This window comes from Telmatherina bonti (assembly GCF_933228915.1).
Source record: "Telmatherina bonti genome assembly, chromosome: 12".
NCBI lineage: Eukaryota > Metazoa > Chordata > Actinopteri > Atheriniformes > Telmatherinidae > Telmatherina > Telmatherina bonti.
The window spans coordinates 9,525,517-9,543,132 of NC_136610.1; the positions used below are offsets into that span (position 1 = coordinate 9,525,517).

Below are 17,616 nucleotides of genomic sequence, written 5' to 3' on the forward strand. Positions count from 1 at the left end.
AAATGTCCATTTTGGGACATTTCTGTCACCACATATTAACTGAAAGATATTGGTAAGCCCATGTCTGGTCGATCCCTCAAGTGATCCTTCATATTGTGCATTTTGTGGTCTCCATGTTGAGGTAAAAACCAAAAATTGAACAGAAAAAACGGTGAACATAACAAAACCAAAACTTAAAAGGAATATAAGCCATTCGGAAATGGTAGCTGTGCAAGGGAATCAGTGCAGCTTTGGTGGAAGAACATTGGCTCAGCCAAATAGTCCCAGCTTGACTACCACACCTTATTGGTCCAATAGATCTCCCTGGGGTACATTGCCGTGTTTGCGTAGTCTCCTACCTGTTTGTTGCTGTATTTGTTTGGATTAGCCTTGTAGCTGTAATCCATATATTGGTCAGAGCCCGTGGAGTTGTTGTCGCCAGTCCCCACAAAGGTGTTGGTAGCTGGGAGGTCCTGAACGGCCTGATGCTTCTTGGAGGCAGATGGAGACTGCGGCTGCAGTTGTATGGATGGCAGAGGGGAATTGGACCTGTAGTGACGGCCCAAATCAGGGCTTGCTGGTTGGTAGTTAAGAGGCAGATGGATTCTGGGGCTGTCGTTGACATTGTCATTGATGAGGTTAAACTTCAGACCTTTCTGTAGACTGGCCTCTTCATCCACCTCCAGTGGTTTTGCTGGTTTTGGAGCTTTGCCCTTCTTGCTCTTTTTCCCTTTGCCATTTTTAGGACCCTGCTTGGGAGCATACAGGTCTTTACTTTCCTTCTTGCCAGCTTGATAACCACTCTTGGTATCTTTCTGTAGCCGGTATCTGATGACCACCACAGCTACAATGACCAGAATGACACCAGCAATACCTGCAAGGCTGCCATACAGAATATTACTCCGCTGAGCAAGGGCATAGTTTGGATCTCCTGCAATGTCCCTGTCCAGAGGTGTGTAGAGACTGTGACCAACCAGCGCCTCAATGAGGGAGACATTAGATTTGGTTTCGTTCACAAAAACATGGACTAAAGCAGTGGTGTGGCGAGGAGGTTTGCCTTTATCACTAACCTTCACTACGAGTCGGTGTAGCCCATTGTGCTTGCCAGTAAATTCTTGGGCCAGTGTTATCTCCCCACTGGTTGAGGAAATTTGGAACAGGCCATAGGGATTACCACCAGTGATAGAGTAATACAGCTCAGCATTTGTTCCTTGGTCAATATCCTCAGCTTCAACCACCTCCACACGCGTTTCTGGTGGGGTGAAAGGTGTTAGGTATGTGTAGGAGGAGTTAGCCGGTTTGGTGACATAGGGGGCATTATCATTTTCATCTAGAACATTGATAGTTACTCCTACATATGAGGATCTAGGTGGGTCGCCAGCATCCACAGCTTTCAGACGAAAGCTGTATGTGCTCTCCTTTTCACGGTCAAAGGAAATGCTTGACAGGATAGTCCCTGTGCCGTTCTGGATGACGAACTTGCCATTGTCCGGTTCCACAAACAGTCTTACCTGGGAGTTTTCACCTTTATCAGCATCACTGACAGTCACTACACCAACAGGACTCAATGGTGGCATGTTCTCATTGACAGAAAGGCTATAGTCATTCAGCGTAAACTTAGGGTCATTGTCATTGCGGTCCAGAACGTTAACTACAACTGTAGCTGTGCCTGTTTTACTTGGTAAACCTTTGTCTGCTGCAGCCACATGGAACTCATAACGTTCTGTTTCCTCACGATCTAACAGGTTTTTCACACTAACCTCTCCAGTGTTGGCATCAATTTCAAAGAGACTGGTAGCAGACAGCTCTATGATGCTGTAAGTCAGTTCTGCATTAGTGCCACTGTCTGCATCTGTAGCAAAAACATCAAGCACTTTGTCGCCTGGCTGGTTGCCCTCTGGAAAATCCACCTCAAACAAAGTGGGAGAAAAGACTGGTGTGTTGTCATTCATGTCCGTAACTTGCACTTTGAGGGAGTTTGTGCTGGACAGAGCTGGGTTCCCAGAATCCACAGCAACTATTTCAATTCTGTAATCCTTAACACGTTCATAATCCAGCAAGGTTGTTGTCTGTAGGAAGTATTTTCTCTTCCGATCACTGGCAGACTCTCTTGCAGGTCGGAGCTGAAATGGAACATCTCCAGCTACAACACAGGTCACTACAGCATTCTCCCCCTCGTCACGGTCTGACACCTGAACCAGGGCTACTGGTGTTCCAATCGGCATATCCTCGGAGATGTTGGCCACACCATCCTGGTGTGTTACCAAACCAATACCACGGATCTCAATAGATGGGGCATTGTCATTTTGATCCTTAACGGTGATAGTCACCACGACCTTGGAACTCTTTGAATTGGGTCCACGATCTCGGGCGACCACATAGAATTTGAGGAAGCTTTCTTCCTCTCTGTCCACCAGACCTTTGACATAAATGATCCCTGTGGAGCGGTCGATGCGCAGAAGTCTCTGAACAGCATCAGACGCCTGATGGAGGCTGTAGTCTATCTCTCCGTTTGTGCCAGTGTCAGCATCAGTGGCTCTTACCTGAAACAGACAGAAAAGAGGGTTATATTTTTCTTAAAATACTGATTTAGAAGAACAACATATTTGTCAAAGTTTTTCAGAAATTGCATGGTAAGGTTTACAATTTACAATTCATACCCATGAGTCATGACCAATTATAAAAAATAAGTGCGAAATAATGAAGTTTCCATTATATCTGCGATGCTTTCATCTGTGATTATCAGACAATTACACTCAAGTTTAAATTTGTATCTAATTTTGATTAAAGTCAGACATCACAGTAAGCCTGAACAACCCAGTCATTACAGTCTTAGTGACATTTTAATGATCATTTAGCTTCTTCGGCTTACAAAGTATCATGACCATTACCGGTGCAACACTACAAAGCCCTGTATGTTTTGCTGAGGGGGTGGAGGCTTCTGCTGCGTGTGAAATCTATTAGAAGATCAAAGCTGGGTACACACACCCACACGACAACATCTAACAGTTGTGCAGCGGGTCATTGGTATCTAATGGGCAGATGAGTGAATGTTAATGTTCCTCTCATTATCAGAAAAGCCCTGGCTCCTCTGGGCCCATTAGGAAACCAGAGAGGACAGAGCAACATCAGCCACAATCCAGTTTCATATGTGCAAACCCAAAGTAAATGGAAGTAATTAGTCAATTAGGGGGTACCAGCAGTCAGCAAAATATCACTTAGGTTGTGCTCGTTAGGATGCCTATATTTGCACATAATGCTTTTTAATTGGATTCATTCAATGCCACGGCTGCTGTTAAAAATGTAGGTCAAATGAAGTAGATATTGAACAGCTGATGTAAATGTCTCAGGTGCTGCTGGTTCAGCATTCTTGTAGCCTTCACCTGGGGCTTGCAGTAATGTAATTAGGGTTTTAAAATTTTAAAGCCATTATTCCTTTTAACCATAGTGAATCTGAGCCAAGTTTGCACTCAGCAAAATAATCTCCTAAAAAGTCCTTAAAAACAAGAAAAAAGAAATCTGCCAATGGGATGGGATAATTTTAGTCTTTTAAAACAAACAATAAAATTCATCTTTGGGCCAAGGACACGGATACTTAAAGCAGTGAGGCATGTTTTACAGCCAAGCTCAAACATTTTGTACAAGTTCTTGTTCCATTTATTTATGCATTTCTTTTTTTACCGCTGTCCTGAGTGGAAGAATTATGAAGCTACAGAGATGTTAGCTTTGCTTAATTTTGACCAAAGTGTGGTCTTTAGGATTTTGTTACAAACACTCACAATAGATGTGGCTTTAGACAATTTACTTATTGAGCAAGAGGAATGAATGTCACAAACTAAGGTTTTTACATTTATTGGGCTGATTTCATTATACTTAGATTTGATTTAGGTATCTCAGGCCTGGACAGATCTGGCTCAGCACAGTCTTTGCTGTAAACAAATATATTTATTTATTTAATTTTTGGATTAATTAAAAGATCTATTGCTAGCTTAGATGTCTTCTGGACAAAATTGAACTTATTTTTGCAACGTATACCAAAATTATAGCTGATTTAACATTTTGTATCAATCAAACAAGTTACATTAGCTTGGCTTAGGCTATGTCTTAGGCTAACTTTTTTTTTTTTTTGACCATCAAATAAATAAATAAATAAATAATATCCTAGTTATCTTAGCATTTATTTTAGATAATTTATGCTAATTTACAGTTGTGAGATTTTTTTATTTTTTACTGTTTAATGGAGCTCAGCTTGCTTAGCTTGGTCTTTGTGCTAAAATGTTTCTAGTTTGGCCTTGTCAGTTCTTCTATAGATGATTATCTGATTCCGAGTACAATTATAATAAAAATCTTGGTCTCTTTTCTTAACAATTGCAAAATCAATATTTTAACTAACTTAACTAATGTTTTAATTTTGAGTTAACAACCAGGTTTAGAAATTATCAGGATATATCAACTTAACATCTAGCAAGTGAATGAGGTTCAGGTGTCTCCAAAATGTTTTTTTTTGTTTTTGTTTTTTTTCCATCACAGACCCCAGTTTACATTACCACATAATAAATATCTTCTTTCCTGTCAGCAGAAGATCACTGTTGTGACAGACAATGACCGGCACCCCCTGGGTGACCGTGGGAGTCACTGATCTAAGTCTGAGAAGTCAAGGTTAAAGAAAGCATGAAAGTGAAATTATAATTTCTGCTGCACATTGATTTCCTTTCCTCCGGTGTGGCTTTAAGCAGCAGATATCACCAAACAGTGGTGAATTATTGACAGCCTCTGAGAATTGTGTATTGAACAGTTGAGCTCCTCGGGCACAGGGCCACCATGATGAGGCCACGGCCACGCTGGCTGCCCTCCAAGGCTACTCTGTGCAGGCATACAGCAAATATAAACACTCCTTATCTCCTGGTTAACAATTACCTACTGACCAACTAGTATCTTAAATGACCAAAATTACTGCAGGTCTTAGTCAACTTATAATAAATCAGTAATAATATACATTTGAAATGAAATCTGTTTTTAGATTTGTGTCTCTACGACCAGAAAGCTATAAGAGAATCCTAAAGACAATTTGCCGGATATAAGCCGTCATTGTTTGCATTGTATCTTGTTAAATGTTGACTAGATTATATTGTAATTACATGGAAGATCAGTGTGAACTCTTCAAATCATTTTGGCTGCTGCTTTTTCAATTATTAATCAGCATTCTGTTGAGGCAATAAATCTTTTTATCCATCTTTAATAGAAATTAAGCTTCTAGTTATTAGGGAAGGATTTCTGTCAATATTCTTTAACATGCTTTGTTCTTTGAAATGATGAAAACCTACACATAAGGAGGAGTGAAAGCATTAATTAGATATATAATGAGTAGTTGGAGCCTATAAAAATGTTCTTTTCCATTTTCTGGTTTGAAAAAGTTGGGGTCTGTTTAAAGAGGTTGTGTCACATGCTTTAAAAGCAGCCAATCAGATGCAAGAGCAACTTTTGAAGTTGAATTTATCCTGCCCTTGGAGGCACATGCTAGTTCTAGGACTGATAAAATACTTTCTATTTTTTTTAAAAACAGCACAGATGACATGAAAGAGGGGGTGGTGTACGCTGTGATTGGTCAAATGGCTACAGATGATAAATCAAAGCAGACTAGGCTTATCAAACAGAAGAAAAGCTCGACTGATTTCTGTTTCTACAAAAAAAAATGTTTCTCCTTTACTGGACACTCACTTTTTTTCTATATGTACTGTATTTTTATAACTTAATAAATGTACTTTTAGTTATTAACTGATCTGATATTGTTCAATGGGAGTTTTAATCAACACTCCCCCAAGAATAATTTGATAAATAAATAGTAATTTGTGACTGCTGGAAAAGAAACATATGAGATTCGTTGAATGGAGGGAAATTTGCACATCACAGCAGTATGTCCCTTTAAAGAGTGAGTCAAAAGCCAGAGATATACATGTCAGTAGAACCGTTGGACAATTTAAGCAGGTCAGGGTCGTCAGTCAGCATTGTCCCGCTGCCTCTAAAGCATCACTCCTCAAGCGCACGCTAAGTGAAATGAATTCTGCGGCTCTCTGAAATGCAATGAGCCACATCCATAGCAATAATACCAATAAGCCCCGTGGATAATCTCATGACTGACTCAGATTAAGTCATGCACATCGAGCTGGAAGACTGGCTGGTCGTGCTGCAGTCACAGGGAGGGAGGGAATACGAGAACTGGAGGATGGCACGGTGAGCTGGGTTTGTCAGGATGTAGCGGAACCACCGAGCCAAACCGAGTCTTCCTGCTCTGCCAGCTGACACCAACAACACGTACAAGTGCTGAGGCCGAGGGCTCAAAGGTGAGGTTGAATCAGTGGTTAATATGTGACTACACACAGTGATCCCACGCCCTCCTTCACCTCCACCGCACCATCTGTCTGTACGGATAATTGAGCAGCATATTATGTGCAGCCAGTGTGCAGTGTTGTCCTGCAGTTTTCAGACTTATCGGCAACAAGGCCAAAGATTGGGCTTCAGCGTTTGGCAAAGATAAAACTGGATTAAAAAATACGGATCGTAAAGCTGCAGCAGCGATGCTCAGGCATGATCCCACCTGGCAATTTACCATCTTCCTGTTTTTTTCATTAGCAAAATGTGAACAAAATGGCTATTTTAAGGCATTCAATGTGGAGGGCAAAGTAGGAATTTCATTGACGAGGGAAAGCTGTTTCCTTACTGTGCATATGACAAGAAACACTTTGAATTGAATCCTGGTTTAATAACAAGATTCTTAATAAAAGTGTGATGCTAATCCTACACATGAGACAAGTTGTTTATAGTGGGTGAAATGTTTCATGTTTTTACAGACCTGAGACAAGACATTTTTTATCTAATCACCTGAACCAATAGCCTGGTACGTAACAACAGAACTGCTAGCTTAATTGACAGTGAAACTGATGGTGTGTGTGAAGATGTACTGACCTGGAGCACAGAGTGACCCAGCGGACTGTTCTCCGGTAGTTCTGCCTCATAGTGACTTCTCTCAAATTTTGGTGCATTGTCGTTCTGGTCAGTCACAGTGACTCGCAGCAAGGCGCTGCTAGCCCTCGGTGGCTTTCCTCCATCCACGACCCGAATGTTCATATCATACGAATCCTTCTTCTCACGGTCCAGATTGCCCATGACGACCAGCTGTGGCAGCTTTTCCCCCGAGTCCACAGCGACCTGCAAGCTGAAGAGCAAATCAGCATCTGGCCCGGTGGTCAGAGTGTACTCGGCCACACCGTTGTTGCCTGAGTCCCTGTCGCCTGCCATGGGGATGGAGAAGAGGGCGCCGATGTGCGTGTTCTCGGGAATGGCCAGGCTAAGAATGGGTGAGGAGAACTGTGGCGTGTTGTCGTTGATGTCTAGCACTTCGATAAGACCTTCGATCAGCCGTGGCCCCATGCCAATCCCCTTCACCATGTCAGTGATTGACACCTCAAATTCTAGGAGGCATTTATCATCTTCAAACAGGTTACGGCAGTCTCGCAACGTCTCGCGGTCGATGGGGATCTCGGTAGTGTAGATATCACCAGTCTTGCCATCCACCCTAAGGTATGGCGAGCCCACCTCCAGCTTGTAGAGATGTCCGGTGTCGGGCAGGCCCTGGTCTGCCGCTAGGCTGCCGATCAGCGTGTTAGGTGGCTGTTCCTCAAGAACACGATAGAGGATGTCCGTGGGCGCAGAGCTGCAAGGAACCATCAGGGCGACAGCCAGGAGCAGCAAAAATTCCCACCTTGGCAGCGCCATGTCTATGTTAAGCAACACCGTTCTGTAAAAGAAAAGACAGAAAAAACCATGGTGAGCCCACGTCACAGCACCAGATGCCCACACTATATATATATATATATATATATATATATATATATATATATATATATATATATATATATATATATATATATAAAACCTGATTCTTTGACATCAGGTTTCACCTCAAACTAGGACTAGGCCCGTCACATTAACAAATTTTGCAATGCGATTAATTGTCTTAGAAATGATTGCAATAGATATTAATATTGCGCTGAGCGATTATTGTTGTCATTTTGAGACCATTTTCAGCTAAAATAACAATATTGTCATAATAATACTAGTACACCCTTTCAAAGATCAATATACTTTAGTTTCTAAAGAACACTTAGCTCGATGTGCAGACTAGGTTATGCTGATTCAGTCCCCAGTCTGCTAAAACAGATTAGGATTTCTCCTGGGGTTTTGGCAAAGTGGTTATCTGGAACATATGGACTCTAAACACTTGGAGTTCAGGGTCCAGGCAGCAGTTATACAAACTATGGTAAAGCTCATATAAGGGGACATGTTTGGACCAGAGGTGGAATGGTAAAATCAAATGTCTTCGCCTTCAGTATGTCATTTTTCATGTCATTGTAAAGTTGTGGAAATGCCGTTTGTAACATGTATGTTCATCCAGATAATTCATCCTGGCTGTGAAATGTTTGCAACACTTTTCAAAATGTCGCCTTTTTAATAATATCAAATGGCTTTACCAACCACGTTGTTTGAGTGCACACCATGTTCCACTGTCCTGTTTGTGTTTAATCAGTCAGTTAAACACAGCAGTGATCATAGACTGTCGGGAAAATGGAGATAGCCTGTTTGTCAAGGTCTTTATTTTATTCCCAGCTGGGAAAACTGCAGTTGATGGTTGTGTTTTAAGTGCAAATAAATATTTGTTGCACTGCCGTGTTTAGTTAATATGTCTTAAAACAAACATGGCACGAGAAAAGAAACACAAATGAAAATTATTGCGTCCAGCAAACTTATTGCACACATATTTTTTTTTTCGTGCGATCAACTGACTTGTTGCTTATTGCAACAGGTCTACCTTAAACCTGGTTTGAACAAGTAGGTGATGTTTGAGTCATTTTGAAGCTACGATATTGAGATTTTACGTTATGTTTTCCTTGCCTTTTTAATGATTTGGAACTTGGTGACATAATACCTTTAACACTAAAACTATATTTAAAGGGAGAAATAATTTTTTTCCCTCTTTCCAAAAGTCCCTGAAAAACAAACAAAGAAAAAAAAAAAACTAAAAAAGTAAAATCCTTTCTAGTGTATCTAGGTCATCTCACAGTCAGTCTCCTTTATGGATTGAATAATTTGTTTAAATTGAATCCAGCATCCACAAAGAATCAGACGTGTTGTGAAGCCACGCTGCACTTTACTTAACTGGACCAAAGCACCTGAACAATGGCGTGCATTAACAACTGCTCACTAGGGGCGATATTCCCCAATACCACCCCTGACAACAAGAGAGAAAATGGTTCACCTGGACCAGAAAAGACTCCTTTCACTGCAAGTAAAAGCTGAAGCAACAAAACATTTATGCAGTCTGAGGGTTTCTGTTTATACTTTAATTTTACAATGTTTTTCTCTAGAATCTGTCCAGTAGGACCAGCAGCAAACTACCCAGCATGCTGGCGCACAATGTGTAAGCTGCACCAGGGTTTCTTGCAAATTACCTCGGATTTTCAAGCCAGCCATAGTTTGCTTCTTTAGTCCACACCAGAGTCTGTGGGTTCCTTAACTGAGGACCAAGCAGCAGCAGTGTGAAAGCACCATTAGACTTAAGAAAAATCCTAAAGTCTGCTAGAACTTTGTAGTTTCTTACAGAAAAGTTCCCTAAAACTTGGCTGTATTCCATTTCCTCCGTTTGGCCAGGTCCAAGGTGAAGTGGTCATCTATTCCTTCAACCTGAGCTTTTAAGGTTATTAGGATCACTTAATGACCACTACTCCTTAATACAGGGAGCCAAGATTAGGATCAGGCCTTAAAGCACTGCAAACCTTTCAGCGTTGGCTAAACTACATCTGCTGCAGCATATCTGTCTCTTACAGCCTGCATGGGGAACAGCAGCGCTTATGCAGAGCAAAGATAACAGTCAAAATTAAGACTTTACTTTTACAATGCTCCATACAAGACAAGTTCAGGCCTTGAGGTGAGAACGCTGTTGGTTTCTCCCTCTAACCTCGCAGCTTCCTGGCTGAATGCCGTCTCTGCTTTTCAGTGTCAATGTTTTTACTCTCAGACTGACTTTTTCACCTGCCGTTCACAACGCCACGTCTCAGCCAGATTCTTCCTGCTATCAGCTCTTTCTTCTTCACCTCCCCTCTTTTTTTTCTTTCTTCCCTTTGTGTCCACACGCTTTTTTTTTTCTTGGCAGTAAATCATCTCAGACACACAGACACTGTTTAGTGCTGGAGGAGTTTCTCTGCTGCAGACCAACAAGGTTAATCTTTTTATTTTATCCTGCTCTTATCCTTGATTTGGAAACACTCACGGAGAGGAGCAGGAAGTATAGATGACATCCTTCCTCTCACTCCCTAAGCATTGCAACACTAATGCAAATAGCCAGTGTGTGTGTGTGTGTGAGAGTAAAGGCTTGTACTTCCTGAGCCCATTAGGTCTCTACAGTCATTCACAGACAGAAGGAAGATGAAGTTATCTTGTGACGAACCAAAGCCTGATGTTCCTGTTGTAGCAAGTTTTTCTCACAACACAACAGCCACATTAATAAACTAACAACACATTCCAGCGCATCTTTTGCTCACCCCAACACACACACACACACACACACACACACTGAGAATAAAACTTATCAAGTACCAGAGGAATGATATCAACCAGCATGAGATTTATGGTGATGCGGAAAAATTCTGACTAATGTCTTGCATAATTTTATAAAATGTAACAAAAGGATCATGACTTAGATTTAGTGTAAAACAGCAGCTGACTAATAAAAACCAAATTAAGAATAAACAAATCAGGTCATGTTGCCTTCTGTTGTGGCAACAGCTGCAAACAGAGCACTAGTTTCTGGTTAGCATCGTTCTCTTTCTGACTCATTTTGCTCAGTGAACTTGCATGTAAATAAAGTTATAAATGTAGCCCAGCGCTTCCAAAGGTCCTGAAGTCTGCATAAAATATGCTTATTGGACATAGGAATATGATACCTATTCAAATTTTCCACATATCTTAATATTGGAGAGCATTCCTCCTGCTCGCTCGACGTTGCTCGTGTGTGATTTGACTATTGGGCTTGCTGGGCAGAAGCAATATCATCCAGTAGATCTGTTTACAACACATGGAAATGACCTCCCTTCTTTCAGTGCATAAAACTGCAGACAAAATCTTCTATAAGCTGCTTTTCAAAAGCCAGATTACCACTATGATGATGTTGATGTGCCATCAACAGGAGCAGACAGCAACAGTTTGCTCAGAGAAGACGAAGTGAAGGATCAGGTGGTACGAGGCGGAAACAGCTGCTGCAGCTAAAAGGCCATAAAACGGAGAAAAACAGCAACTGTGCAGCTAAAAGCGAATGTTTGATGCTGTTGTTGCCATCTTCCTCTGTGCTGGATGCTCCACTGCCTGCTGGGTCACACAAACACTTAATTACCCCCAGAAGACTGTAAATGTGTGTGTGTGTGTGTAAATGAGGGGTGTAAATGTGCATGAGATTTGTGTGTGTGTGTGTGTGTGTGTGTGTATACATAGGTAAATTGTGTGTTTTTCTTTTCTCACATTTTTTTGTAGAGCTGCAAAATACCCCACACTGCTATCCTATGCCCTCTGACCCCATGGCATTTCACACGTAACCATGGAAACGGAGCTAAAACAACTGTCCCAGCGGATGTCCGGCCTGTCTTAGACACACACGAGTCCAGCAGCACGAAACCCAAACACACCACAGTCGTACCGACACGTGAACGTAAACTGATGTTTGGATTTATCACTTCTACATTAAATTGATCTGATTTTGAATTCAGGAAAAGTTGCAGATGTGGCAGGCTGCCTGCGAGTTTCTATGTGAAACGTCAGACTGCGGCTGTTTTTCCTGGACACACAGCAGCAGTGATCTCATGTTTTGCCAGCAGGTGAACAGAAACCGGAAGCTGAATGACAAATTTTCATGAAATCAAAACACATCCAGGAGATTTGGGAGCTCAACATTCAGATCTTTAGTTTTCCTCTCTTGTTTTGTGCAGTTTTATTCCTCTAACTGTACATTTGGATCATTTCTTCATCTGACTGAAGAGAAACTGTATGGAGGACAGATTAAGGAACTCTGATGTCCTTTTAAACACAAGATAATAAACAGGAACACTTTTTTCTCCCAATCTGTTAAGGTGACAGCATTCAGACATGCCTCAGTTTAAGGCTCATGTTGCTATGCAGTAATAATACTGTAGATTCATGAAACTGGACTGCACATCAAAGAAAGGTACGAAAACGTCCCAGCAGTTCTTCAACTGGTACGACTTACAAACATGCCAACCATGGAGACAGTGTGGGAAAAAGCAGTAGTGGTGAAAGTGTAACTTTGCTCCACTCTGGATTCCTGTTTGGTTTCTTTGAGTGGAAAGTTTCATCACCACCGCCAACGATGTTGCCATGTTTTTCTCAGGGTCTATCTGTCTGTCTGTCCTGTATGTGAGCAATGTCATTCAATACAACTGGACTGATTAGTATGTCCTTTTTGCTGAGAATGCATCTAACGGATCGCCATCTGGATTTAAGGATGTAAAGATTCTTTATCATTGCGAAATTGGGTCCTTTTCAATCAATACGGATAAAACGGCTGTACGGTGGCGTGGTGGTTAGCACTGCGCAGCAAGAAGGTTGCTGGTTCGAGCCTCGGTTAGGAGGAGGTTTGCACAGTGGCCTTTCTGTCTGGAGTTTGTGGGTTCTCTCCGGCTTCCTCCCTCCGTACAAACATGCATGTTAGGTTAGTTGGTAACTAAATTGTCCCTTGGAGTGAGTGCGATGGACTTGTCCAGGGTGTACCTGCTCTTCACCTAATGTTTGCTGGAATAGACTCCATATTCCTAGTCCATTACAAAATGTTTGTCATTTTTATTGTTTTTATTGATCTTTTAACTTGTCTTCTTGGGCATGATAGCAGCAGAATGATGATCTGGCTACCGTGTTGCTTTTCGCAGTTGAAATCAAGAAAAATGATGAGCAAAAAAAAGTTTTATACATTTTGTTGGTTTTTAATCTACAAAAATGAGCAATATCGAAAAATTGTGAGAATCGCAATTTAAATCGAATCGGCATCCAAAAAAATCGAATCGAATTGGGACAAAAGCATATCGTCACAGCCCTAAAAGCTATTATTGTATTCAGTAGAGGCTGGCAACGAGATAATGTATTTTGAATAAACATGTAGCATCAGATTAATGTATCTGTCCCGTGTGTGTGTTGATGTTCGTAGAGCCAGGGTGTGATGTTATGGTGTAACAGCACATTGACATATAGGTTGTTAAGAAAATGGATGGATGCATAAAATACTTTAAAAAATACCCAGGATACTTGGTCAAAAGATCAAGCAGAAGTTCCTGACTGGTTTTACAATATATACAAAATATGGATCTGGATTTAAGTGAAATTCTAGATAATACAACCCAGAAAAAGCAAAATAAAAAGATTTTTGGAATTCCCATCACTGCAAAAGAACAAATTAAGAAATAAATATGCAACGAATACGACAATATAGCCAAGACACTGTGGGATCTATTAGTGTATCCATGTAAGATGAATGTAGGACTAAAACATCATCTGGAAACCAGTGTGGGTGGAAATGAGCTGCTTGGTGGCGTCCAGTGCTCTCAGAGTGATTTTCTAGTTGGACTTAAAGCACAGTTGTAATCAGGAGAATGTTTTGTGTCACACAAATCTGAAAAGCTGCAGCAAAAACCTCTGAAAATAAGATCTAGCATTTATTTTCTCTTTCTTTGGCTCAGATGTTGAGCTAAAAACACTTGATGATGGCATAAAAGCGCGGAGGAGGAAAATGATCTGGTCAGACGTGACCAGAGATCTGTTATAGACTAAACTAATGCTGTTCTAGCTTTTTCTTGTTGTACATTTAGAGAGAAAGCAGCAAAACTGTGCAAGAAATAAAATAAAACCTAAGTTTGGCAAAAAATCTCCTTACACAAAACAGAGACCTGTCGGGAAATTTGAAGCCAACTTCAACAATAACAGTGATTCCATTTTTTTTACTTTGCAAACAAATTCAAAAGAATGAAAAAATCTAGAAGTATGAGTTAAAATATTGAGTAAAATCTACATGGAAATATTAAAAACTTGTATGTGACCCACATCCAGTGGAACAATTGCAGCTTTCCACTGAATCTTAATCTTTCCTGACATCTGAACCTTATGCTTGTTGCTGTTTTCACTTCCAGACACTGAAATAAACTCAGCGACGTGAGATACAAGCGAGCTGATGTTTTCCAGCAGCTTGCGGAGCTTGAACTCATGTGCGATATAAATAGAAACGGGAGTCTGCATTTCCAACGATTTATTCCTGTTTCAACACAAAGTGCAGGTGAGTTTGGTTTGTGCAGCTCGACGCCTCAGGTAACATCAGCCGACTTTGTTTTTCCAGCATCCAACCAGGAAAGTTTAAAAAAAAAAACAAAACAAAAAAAAAAAAAAAAAACCAACATCTTGGGTCATGAGAAAAGTTGGATGTTTAAAAAGAAAAAAAAAGGTCAAAATGTGAAGAGAAAACATCGGCGACTTCCTGTTTGTCCATGTGCTTGGATTGGTGTTAGCATGTTGGTTCACATGTAGCGTGTGCAGATGTGCGTCTCCTCGGGGAGCGAGAGATTGTCCAGCTTGTTCTTTTTCCCACAGACTCAAACTTTCTCACCAGCGCAGCCTCTCTCTGTGTGTGTGTGTGTGTGTGTGTGTGTTTGGGCACAAAGAGCAGCAGGAAGCCCAGCAACATTTCCATGTGTAAGGACAAGCCAGCGAGTGTTTGATGCTCACAGCCGCTGCGTCTGCTGCTGGACCGGGAGAGAGACAAAGGCTTACAATGGCGATGACAAAGGGAGAGAGTGAGGGGGTGTGTTCAGACAACAACACTCATCTGTACATTACAAAGCAACGAAAAAGGCCCTATCACCACCTGATGGTGATGGATCTACATGTAAATACCCCGCCTGTAACTCCAGGACATGGCATCTAACAGCTGCGTGTGCTCCTTTCCATTTTAACATGACATACGACGTTTATCCTTAAAAGGAATGAATTCCTCCAAAGCCAAATCAAACTTAAATAGCAATTTAAGCTAGTTGTTTTTTTTTTTTGTTTTTTTTTTCTTGATGTATCAATCGGCTGATTTTCCAGTGTTGCATTTACTTCCCAGGTTGCAGCCACCCTCGCAACTGCAAGTCGAACCATGACGCAAATTTTATAAGAATTACAACGTATTTCATGATCTGATTTGTTGTTTTCTTGGTGTTAACGTTGCTGTCATCCGGCAACAATTCCTTCTGAAGTTGATTTTTTTCAGTTATGTGGGTTCAATGTTTTTCGTAAATCCAAAAATGAACAAAAAACAAATAAAAGTGGCAAATTTTCTAAGATCAGAATGGAAATCACTCCTGATCCATTGAGGACATTCACGCTGCAGCAACCAGAAATGTTCGTTTTTACTTCACATTCCTGATATTTACTGTCTTAAACACTAAATTAAACAACAACAAACTGTATTTAGTTGCTTTAAAATGCTGTGAAACTACCACAATATCAGCGATACATTATTTATGTTAAATAACCACTAAGAATGCATCTAGATGAAAATATCAACAAAATATGCTGCAAAAATGCAACATGATTTATTGAAGAGGTTGTGTGTCTGGAAATGTGTATTACATTCACAAAAAGCCACAAAAAAACACAAAAACCCGGTTTCTTAATGATGTAATTAAATATTTAAACTAAATCACATATTTTTGTGGAACAAAAGTCCTCATTAGTTTGTTGGAAATGTGAAATAAGACTTGATATTTAACCAAAACAATCTTGCGCGTGCACTCAGTGGATTTAGAAGTAAAGAAAAGCTTGAAAAAAAACATTTCAACAATATTTTCCAAGCTGCAGAAAAACAGCCAAAACGTTTGCAGAAGTACAGCGTGACTCCTCAACACAACAACATCGTCTCCTCCGTTTGAAACATTGGAAGAAAATGTCTAATAAGATTTAAGGAAAACTTAAATATACACAAATAATGAGACATTTTCTGGATTATTTAGACAAAAAAATGCACCTTGATAGTTTCTGAAATAAGCAGGAAGCATGAAATATAAATGAGTGTTTATTTTAAATGTTAACATATTGTGTTTACAATATCGCCTCAACTGTTCAGGCATCCAACCGTCCCCCCCCTCCCTCACCCCTCACCCTGCCGTCCTGGTCCACCGCCCAGTCACCTCCCACCTTGACCACTATAACTCCCTTCTATCCAGTCCATGAGCCTGAACTGGTCAGCCTGCATCACCACTAGACCCCCCCCCCCCCCCCCCCCCCATCTCCTCATAAAGTCCCGAATCCTTTTTTACAGCCATCCATCATCTCTGCTCCGGTCCACACAGCCATCCACTCCCGTTCCCTCAGATCCTCTTCCTCTCTCCATCGCCCCTCGCCTCGTTACCATGGGGACCAGGGCTTTTCGCTGCTCTGCTCTCCTCCTGACGTCCCCCCCCTTAAAATCACATCAAAACTCACCTGTTGCAACTTGCCTCGGACCCTTCAGTTCATCTGTCTGACTAATAACTTTTATTTTATTCCTTTCTGTGTGCTGCATGTGCACGCCGCTACTTTGCTTTAGTCTACTTTGGTTCGTTCATATGAATTGACCATATTTTTACTATAAATAAAAGGAAAGCAAAAAAAAAAAAAAAAAAAGCATTTAAACCATGGGATTATCTAAACTCCAGATAAAAACAGCACATATTAAAATCCTAAACCAGGAAACAAGGCTTGCAGGACGCAGAGGGAAAGCTACACAAGCTGACATCAGTATGTTGATTTGTCAGCTTTGTAAATGCTGGTTGTGTGTGACGAATACATCCTTTAAAGTAAAGCTTGTAGGAAAAACAACACTCCGTTTACAGAAGGTGACGCAGTAACGTAAGAAACCAGACGACTGACCTCCTCCGTTGATCCAGCGAGATGATTAAACATTAAACTTCCTCTGATGTGAGCTGTTTAACACGCTCCGACTCGGCGCTGCATCTGCAGCGACCACCTCCTGCTGCACGACTGAGCGCAACGAACGACTTCAGCCACCAACAATCCCGCCTGCCGGCCCATCCCACCAAACACAACTGCCCCAATCTCCATGACAACAGACCCACTGATGGCTGCCAAATTACCCTCAATAACTGCAGATGCACCGAGGATGGAATAAAGAAAAGCAAACGTGTGTTGAGTTCACTGTTAATCCTTCCTAATGTAAAGAAAAAAAACTCCCATCACAGAAGTTTCCTTCTTTTGTCTTCCTGAAAAATCACTAAATGACAAATAATCCCAGATCCTTTCAGGTAAATCTGAAACTGCACAACGGAACTTGAATTAGTTTATGTTCATTTAAGCTTGTAAATTAAATCATTTTTCCTCCACAAAATGACTTTTCAATGGAGTGAAATGTGTGTGTTGCAGACGCAGAGAGACATCTGTGTTACATAAAAGCCTGAAGAATCCTCGGTGTCATTTTTAATTGTGGCGACGAGCTCGGCAGCGCTGCGAGACCAATCACAAACCACGGAAATATGACAAACATTCTGCAAAAAAATC

At 41.0% G+C, this 17,616-nt stretch overlaps 1 protein-coding gene across 1 annotated transcript in view; it reads right to left on the minus strand.

Annotated features, from left to right (window-relative positions):
* The window catches only part of LOC306762869 (protocadherin-1-like), a gene marked incomplete at its 3' end in the record, with an annotated part of 221,951 nt that overhangs the window by 197,956 nt on the left and 6,379 nt on the right, over nt 1-17,616 (minus strand). Inside the window, exons 2-3 of the mRNA XM_079249505.1 lie at nt 6,943-7,774; nt 339-2,522 (exon numbers count right to left, since the gene is read on the minus strand). Of these exons, the coding sequence (XP_079105631.1) occupies nt 339-2,522; nt 6,943-7,752 (2,994 nt within the window). The 5' untranslated portion in view covers nt 7,753-7,774. The remainder of the gene's footprint in view (nt 1-338; nt 2,523-6,942; nt 7,775-17,616) is intronic.